At 30.0% G+C, this 9,317-nt stretch overlaps 1 protein-coding gene across 1 annotated transcript; it reads left to right on the top strand.

Annotated features, from left to right (window-relative positions):
• Positions 1–429: 429 nt before the first annotated feature.
• On the top strand, positions 430–5,505 carry LOC133284862 (transcription factor HY5-like). The gene is made up of 4 exons (XM_061481982.1): positions 430–695; positions 1,532–1,724; positions 5,005–5,161; positions 5,287–5,505. Exons 1-4 carry the CDS (start codon positions 539–541, stop codon positions 5,332–5,334), a joined length of 555 nt encoding a protein of 184 aa, XP_061337966.1. The 5' UTR covers positions 430–538; the 3' UTR covers positions 5,335–5,505.
• Positions 5,506–9,317: the final 3,812 nt, after the last annotated feature.

Below are 9,317 nucleotides of genomic sequence, written 5' to 3'. Positions count from 1 at the left end.
TTGTTAACATTAAAAAGCACAAAGTTTCTGGTATTATCTTGGATTCAAAAAATATAAAGGTTTAAAGTTATTTATATATATATATATATATATATATATATATTTTAAAAAGTTATTATATTATAACCATACACGTAAAAATGTACGAAGCTTAATATTTTTTTTTTCTCTTTTCTTTTTATATGAGTTAATATAAATTTCACATGTTTTTATATAATTTTATTTATGAGAAGTTTTAAACCGAAAATATAAATAATAAAATTGATTCTGTATAAAGAGCTTAACGTACGAAAACAGTGAGGAATTAAAAGTGTTGGTTATGTGCACATCAACGTGTTCGTTTGTGAACCAAACTCTTTGGCCCCATCATTGTTTAGCAGGCAATGGTTTAGAATGAGACTACTCAAAGAAAGAGAGACCCCAAAATAGCAAATACACGCATTTACTTTCTTTTTGCCGTATTGGAGTTACTTTCAGAAAGAGCAGATACATAGTGAAAGAGCATCAACAAGCTAGAGAGAGAGTCACAGAGAGAGAGATGTCTCTTCCAAGATCCACAGAGGGTAAACCAAACAACACCACTCTTCAGCAGCTGATGAAGGAAGCACCCTCTTCCTCTTCTTCTTCATGGAATAGGCTCACCAACAACAGAAACTCTTTCCCTCCTATACCTCCACACAAGAGAAGCAAAGTGGGTATGTGATAATATATTAATATATATATGTTTGGTTTTTATTTTTATTTTTTATTACATATTTTCTCATCACTTAATTGGAATTCTTGACTAATTTGATTTGAGCTTGTCTCACCGGGATTCGAATTCAAGATATTTTTTTACTGAAAACAAATTGTTTATCACTTGAATAAATGATAATTATTTACATTTTATATTTTCATATATACTAAAATATAAATGGCAATGTGCATAAGGCTCTCCCACTTATAATGACAGGGGTGAGAGTGTATTGTATGCAATTTTATCATGCACACTTCTTCTCAACATGCGGGAATAGAGATGAAAGTGTATTGTACGCAATTTTAACATACATAAGACTCTTCAACTTATAAGAGTTGATTTTATTCTTACTATGAAATTGTTTTTCATATTCGATCTCATTATCTTCTTGTCACAAAAAATAACCTTATCGTAATCTTCCGCTAACAACAAATAACATTATCATCATTTCCGGTCACAAGGAATAATTGTGTCTCTTTCCGTCGTAAGAAATAACGTTATCGTGGCTCAAAAATTCGTCCTCAATATTTTCATATTAAATAAAATAAAATTTTCACTCAATTTTTTTTAATTAAACATTTTGTTTGTAAAACTTTTTTTTAATATAAAAACAAACTAATCAAAACTCGGATATCAAATGCATTATATGTACTGCTTTATTTATTTTTGTTTAATTTTAATGGGTCATTGAGTTAATAACATACTTATTATGGAAGTGCAATATTTTCTTGGGAATTCATTATTAATAAATAATGTGATGTTAATTAGTCATTTGAATACAATTAATACGTACAGAAGATAGCGATGAAGATCTGTTCACGGTGCCAGATGTGGAAGCTACACAAAGTGTCCATTCTGCAGCAACAAATCAAAATAGTAACCTTAACCAAAGCAATGTGACGGATCCTTCGCTTCAAACTGGCTTCCCCGGCGGTAAGCGCCGCCGCGGAAGAAACCCTGTAGACAAAGAGTATAGACGCCTCAAGAGGTACGTAAATAAATACGTACATAAACCTCTGCTTTTGCATATTTATGATTTGGTTTAGTGGTTTTAGTTTTACATTAATGCTTTCTTCATTGAAAATATTTTCGGGGAATAAGAGTACCCAATACAACCTTCATTAAATATGATAAAAAGAAAGCCATTTATAACGTGCTCCTTTAACTGGTATGTGTATTTGATCGGTAGATGAAGAATGATAAATGCTTTCGATTGAACTTAATACATTATTTAATTATAGATACTTTGATAATATGTTATGATTTAATTACACTTTCAAAAGCCAAGGCACTTAATGCAAGACCTATATATTAATATAAAATTCTTAAACATAAGAAATATAATGATTATAATGTGTATGTGAGAGAGTTTAATCTTATGGAAATTTTTAATATAGTACCTACGTCCACCTAATAAAAATATAACACAGTGACATGTTTTTTAAGGAGAGAGGGAAAAAAATTATATTTATATATTTTCAGAAATACATAATCTGTAATTTTATTTTGAATGGGAGTTGTACTTGTACTCATTACTCGGTAGGACAACACTACCAAATATGTTCTCTAATCTTATGATGTGCAAAAATATTTTATTTTATTTTATTTTTAATCGTTTAAATTAATTCAATTAATAAAAAAGGAAAATAGTAGACTCTGGTATTAGCGAAGAAAAATAAAACTGTACTTAAAATTTAATGAAAAAGAGAATTTGACATTATTATTAACTCTCCTTATTATTATTTATAATTTTATATTGAAAATAAATTAATAATAATAATATATGCAATTCTATACATTAAATCCAAACATAAGAAATGCAAAAACACATAAATACCACAAAACGTAAAAACATAAAACAAAACAAAAAAACCTTTAAATAAAAATATTGTTTAGAAAAATTATTCCACGCCCATTTTATTCATTTCCAAAAAAAATTCAATCAAATTAATCCTACATATTGTTTTTAGTTTCTAATTATCATTTCGTATTATTTTCTACGTAATGTTGAGATATATAGTTTATAAGGCCTTGGGCACTCCCATCCGCTAGCTTTTGGAGTGGTGTATCCCAAGGTTCTTTATATGGTATCAAAGCCTCGCCGCCCTCCATTTTCTCTTGTGGCGTTTCTTAGCACAAGTAGGTTAGGCCTGTTGCATTGTTCACTCTTCAAGCCCAATAAGCTCTTGTGTGAGGGAGCGTGTTGAGATATATAGTTTATAAGGCCTTGGGCACTCTCACCCTTCGAGCTAACTTTTGGAGTGGTGTATTTATGAACCTTTACAGTTAACGCTCATATATATCATGAACCTTTTGTTAGAAACTGAATCAAATTTTTTATGAAAACTGAAATAATGTTAACACTTAACACTGCTCAGTTGAGCGTGTGTTTATCTTCTTGTTTTTCGTTTATTTTATTTACTAAAACATTTAATATAGTACATAATAACTTTTTAATTTATATGCGTATTTTTTAAAAAAATAATTTAAATTAACTTTAATTTATATCCGTATTTTTTTAAAAAAATAATTGAACTTAATTTAAAAATAATTATAACAAATCCTGAGCTGTGAAGTTTTCCTTCATTTAAGAAATTGAACTTAATTAAAAATAATCTTTTTCTTTTCTTTTTGTATATGTAGTTTAAAACTTGTATTTACTGGCGGACCCAAAAAATATTATTTATGTTCGCACATTTAGTGGTGAATTTTTTTAAAGAAAATTTTAAATTCATTAAAAAATATATATAAATAAGAAAAAAAACTTCAACTTAATGTAAAAAATTATTCCCAACATTTTTTTTCTAATCAAGAATTGTTGTATGCATCATAAAATATCCAATAAAATATTCTAACACCGTATTCCATTCATTTTCATTCTACCTCTCATTACATATCCAAGCAAAGCCTAATCTAACCAACATCATGTTTCACTATTATGATTAAAAAAAAATAATTCAAGGGGTTTATGTCCACACTTGCAGACAGAGGCGCCCAAGCAGGTCTGCCATTGCTTGTATTATTTGTCATTTTAAAAAAGAATGTATTTTCCTTTTTAACAATTTTTAAAAAATAAAAGGTAATAAATTTAAATTATCTCTCTTTATTAAAAGATAAATATAGCATTCTCTTTATTTATTAAAATCAGATTATATCATTTTCTTTCTCATTATTTTAGTTAATTTCAACTATTAGATGAAACTAAAATTAAAGATTAAATATCACTTATTTTGATGATCATACACACCACATTTTAGATAAATTGGATATTCACCTGCAATTTGATAAACTTGATTTACTTAATCAGAATTTTTAGTCTAATGGTTAGATTAATGATACTTAACATCTACATAAACTACGATAAGTATAACAAGATTTATTCTTCTTTTTTTTAACACACATAACAAGATTTATTCTTGAAGTAATTAATATCGCAAATATTGCATTATTTAATAGTTTTTGTATAAATATGATTTTTATTCAACTGATGTCTTTTCAGTTTCCATCATCTTAATCAATTGTGTCAGTTTTCAAAAAATATTAAATATCGTTAAGAATGTGATCATATAATTCTTATTTTAATATATTTCAAAAGTATATTTTTAATTTTTTATATAAATAAATAAAATGTTTAAATAACTTTAAATTAATGTTAAGTTATTTACCAAGGTAAGAATTATTCTCAATTTACTAACGCTGGTTAATCTGTAACTCTATCTCTTTATATGTATATATGAAGGGTTCCAAACTCTACTGTCGCTCCATCATTTTTTCTAGTGCAGTTAGAGGTGGCAAAGTGGACGGCCTGCTCCGCCCCTTCTCACCCCGTTAAAAAATGGGCCAGCTCGTCTTGCCCTGCTTTTGAAAGTGGACTGAAAAACTCAGCCCGTCCAGCCCCGTTTGGCGGGTTGGCCCGCCAGCCCGAGCCTATTTTACACTGAAACGCCTATGCCCGCCATCTACCCGTCAAAAAATGAGTCCGCCCACCCCGTTTTTGAGATGGGTTGAAAAACCCAGTCTGCCGCGTCGTTTGGCGGGTTGGCCCGCGGAGCCGAGCCCGTTTTGCCGACTCCAAGTGCAGTAGACATAGAAAATGAAACTAATCTATTTTATTTTTTAAAATAAAAAGAAAAAAAATAAAATCCACGGTTGTATCTTATCTTTTTATGTGTTATTGTAAAAATTTTCTTTAGCGGTCACAGCAGAAGCACATTCCTCATATATGAAACCGTTACAAACCAGTTAATGGCTTTTGATATTGCAAACAGGTTGTTGAGAAATAGGGTTTCTGCGCAACAGGCCCGTGAAAGAAAAAAAGTGTATATGAATGACTTGGAATCAAGAGCTAAAGAGATGGAAGACAAGAATTCCAAGTTGGAAGAGCGTATCTCGACTTTGATCAATGAGAACACCATGCTCCGTAAGGTAACATAACACATGACCTGAAACAAATTCATTTTAATCTGCGAGGAGTACTATTTTATCACTTATAATAGAATCAGCTTCGGGTGTCAAATTAATGTATATTGAGTACTGTTATTTATTGGCAGGTTCTTATGAGCACAAGGGCCAAAGTTGATGAGAGCATTGAACCATAGGCAAGATTCAGCTAAGTAAACAGCTAGCAGGGTAATATATTGTTTTTTTTTTTATGTAAAATATGAATTTAAAAAAATTTAACCTTTGAATCATGTAATATTAGTTTCTTGATGTTTTTGCTCATATTTTTTTTTTGGATAAATTAGACAATTTTATGTATGTAATTTTGCCATCGACATCTACTTATATTTAAAAAATATAAAACACGTTAAAATGAAGTGGACAATAAAGTATGAGCTAATTTTTAAAGGGTTTTATTTTTCTTATGGTGCAACACACAAAAAGTGGGTGGGGCCCGTTTTTTATTTTCTCTCTCTTCCTTTTTAGTGGGTCCCACCCACTTTTTGTGTGTTGCATGAGACAACTTGTCTCCTGCAACATAAGAAAAATAAAATTCATTTTTAAATGGGAAAAATATTTCTGCAGTTAATGCAGATAAGTTATCTGCATTTATTTCCAAAACGTCGTCGTTTTGGTATTGAAATCTTAAAAAATTATAAATATAAAGACTATTATAACCCTGAAATAAATTAAAATTACAAAAACACTATGATTTCCGTCTCAAAACGACGTCGTATTGACTTATTTGCAGTAACTGCAGAAAAACCGAACCCTTTTTAAATTGTATAAAATTTTGTAGACTTTAATTTATTTAACAATAACTTTAAATCCAATAGTTGGATTGATAAAATTCAATGTTCATAAATATGAGATATGAGTATACAAGAATTATTGTCATATATATATATATGGGTTTATCGTTTCTCAAGCTGCTTGAGATAACGTTATCTCCAGCCACTAAATCATAACCGCACAAAGATGAATCAATGATGATAAAGGAAGAGAGAGAAAAAGGAAATCATAACCATTCAAAGGTGAATCAATTAAAATAAGAAAATAAATAAATAAAACGATGTAATTTTGGGTGGCCGGAGATAAATTTATCTCAAGCTGCTTGAGAAATATTTTTCCATATATATATATATATATATATATATATATATATATATATTGGCATTAAATCTTTTGGGGTCTAAAAAAAAGATATTTTAACAAAATGTATAATACAAAAGAAAAATAAAAATTATTTTTTAAAAAAAAATCACAAAACAATATCATTTTGGACTTGTTAAGGATATATTTATCTTGTGATACTATACTGGAGAAATACTTCTTTCGCATATATTGTCAGAAAAATTTCCCCTCAATCAAAAGTTCAAAACACTGGTATATTTAATTTATTTTCGAGAAGGGGTGTTAATGGGTTGAATTGAATTGAATTTTTTAAAAAATCGAACCGAATTAGTTTAAACGGTTCGGTTCGAAAATGATTTAGTTCAATTCAAAACTAGTTCGGTTCGGTAAAAAAATAGTTCGGTTCGAAACTGGTTCGGCTCAACCTTATTTTGAAAAGAAAAGAAAATTAAAAATTAAAAAAATAAAGTAATAAAAATCAGTTCGGTTCTTGAACTGGTTTTAAAAACCAGTTCGGTTCATGAAATGGTTTTAAAAACCAATTCGGTTCATGAACTGGTTCTTTAAAAACTAGTTCGATTCATAAATTGATTTTTAAAAATCGATTATTTTAAGTGCAGTATAGTTCGATTAACGGTTCAGTTTAATTTTTTTTATTATTTTGCACATCCCTATTTTTGTAATCTTTTCCTAAATGGTACAAGGACGAACCCACAAGTAGGGTTGGCAAAACGGGTCAACCCGGCTCAACCCGACCCAACCCGCGTTCAACCCGAAAAAATGAGTCGGGTTAGGGTTGGCTCGAAAAATAAACGAGCCAGAAAACTCAACCCAACCCGACTCGAGTCGGGTTAGGGTTGGCTCGCGGGTTGGCTCGAAAGAATAAAAAATAAAATAAAATTCCATTGATGTTATAACATCTAAACTTTTTTCCTAAATTATTAATTCATTCAATACAAAGACATTATACAGATAAACCATAGAAAATTTCTTTTACATTTGGACTTGGACTTATTGGCAGTTGGCACCACATTCACATTGTCACATATACTATAAAAAAGGTCCTTAATGCACGATTTTGGACTTATTGGCAGCTGCAGGGTATTTTCGTTTAGGTCTTTGGAATTGGAATTTTAGATTTTAGTTTTTCACTTTACCTTCATTAATTTTTATACTTTTATATTAAAGAAAAATCATAACCCGCGAGCGAATCCGGTTGACCTATGGGTTGGCTCGGTTTTTTTCGAGCTGAAACGAGTCGGGCTGACTCTAGTTACTGACTCATTTTTCTTAACCCAACCCGACTCATTTTAGTCGGGTTATGAGCTAACCCGATGGGTTGGCTCATTTTTGCCAAGCCTACCCACAAGCAACAATAAAGTTTTTCCTTTATAATTGAAAGATGACGGAGTTTGAATATAAAAAATAATTCCTTTATAAAAAGGGTTCGCTTTTTCTGCAGTTACTGCAGATAAGTTATCTGCAGTAAGTCCAATACGACGTCGTTTTGAGACGGAAATCATGGTATTTTGTAATTTTAATTTATTTCAGGGTTATAATAGTCTTTATATTTATAATTTTTTCAGATTTCAATACCAAAACAACGTCGTTTTTGGAATAAATGCAGATAACTTATCTGCATTAACTGCAGAAACTTTTTTCCCTTATAAAAATACAATAATAAAATGGGTTCACTTTTTCTGCGGTCACTGCAGATAAGTTATCTGCAGTAAGCCCAATACGACGTCATTTTGGGACCGAAATCATGGTATTTTTATAATTTTAATTTATTTCAGGGTTATTATAGTCTTTATAATTATAATTTTTTAATATTTCAATCTCAAAACGATTTCGTTTTGGGAATAAATGCAGATAACTTATTTTCAACATACAAGATCAAGTGATGAGATCTCAACATGCAATCACAGAGAGAAAAGGAAGCCAACTCGAAATTAAACGTGTTTTGTATATTGATCTGAGGGTTTTATACGAGTTATGTTGTAGGAAAAGTGATTGTGTTATGTTATAGAGATTCGTTTTGCGTGCCGAAATTTATTTTTATTTTTTTTGCTTAAATAATTGTGGGTCCCACAAAATATTGTGTGTGTAGAAAAATTGTTGTGGTCATGTTAAATGATAGATGTAAACCCTTTGATCTGATTAACCAACTAATGCAAACTCAAGAAGAAGAGGTTTATTTATACAACTCGTTATCAGAAAGAATTAAGGAATTAAAGAATGAAAACTAAGTGTCTAACTAACTTCTAACTGAATCAGCAAAAGAAAACTAACTAATTAAATTACATTGGGCTTGGCCCTTTTTATTTGTTAGGCCCAAGTCAGTTGAGTCTGGTAACAATAGCTGTAGAAATATTTTTCTGTAATAAAATTGCACACAATCGACTCTCAAAAACCTTGTGCATCAAGCATTTATCATTGGCACCTTGTTTGACATAGTAAGCTAAACGCATGGTTGTTGAAAGGCATTAATATTTTAAGGACTTATCTATATATGTCATATATACTAGGAAAAAAAATACATTTTGTGTATGTATATCTTATTCTCTTTTGACCCTTCACCTTCTTGTATTATTAGATTTGTGTCCTTAAAATTAGATTCTTTATGAAGCATCTTACGTTTCTGAAGATTATAAAGTTCGTGTAACAGAAGTCCCACTTCTGAATCCTTTTTTGTGCTTTTATCGAACTTTATACGCTTTAGTCAAGCCAAAGATTCCTAGACACTTAGAATATGTTCCATCTTTCCAAGGCAAATTCAAAGATGTTTCATGGTAATGGTAAAGAGATGTTCTTTATTGATTTCCAAATTGAATTCATAGATTAATGGAAAAAGCAGGGACTTACCCATGTTTCATTAGGATTGTTTTTCTTGATACCAGATTGTCAAACATTCAAATCCATGCCTACCTACTATCCAAAAACCACCTTTAATGTTGGAACTATTTTTGTTATTCTCTTTCCAAATTTTAACATACATCTTCAGTGT

Source organism: Gastrolobium bilobum, unplaced genomic scaffold (genome assembly GCF_033153095.1).
Source record: "Gastrolobium bilobum isolate Gb01-03AN ecotype WA unplaced genomic scaffold, APGP_CSIRO_Gbil_v1 utg881, whole genome shotgun sequence".
Classification (NCBI taxonomy): Eukaryota; Viridiplantae; Streptophyta; class Magnoliopsida; order Fabales; family Fabaceae; genus Gastrolobium; species Gastrolobium bilobum.
This window is presented reverse-complemented; position numbering and strand designations above follow the sequence as displayed.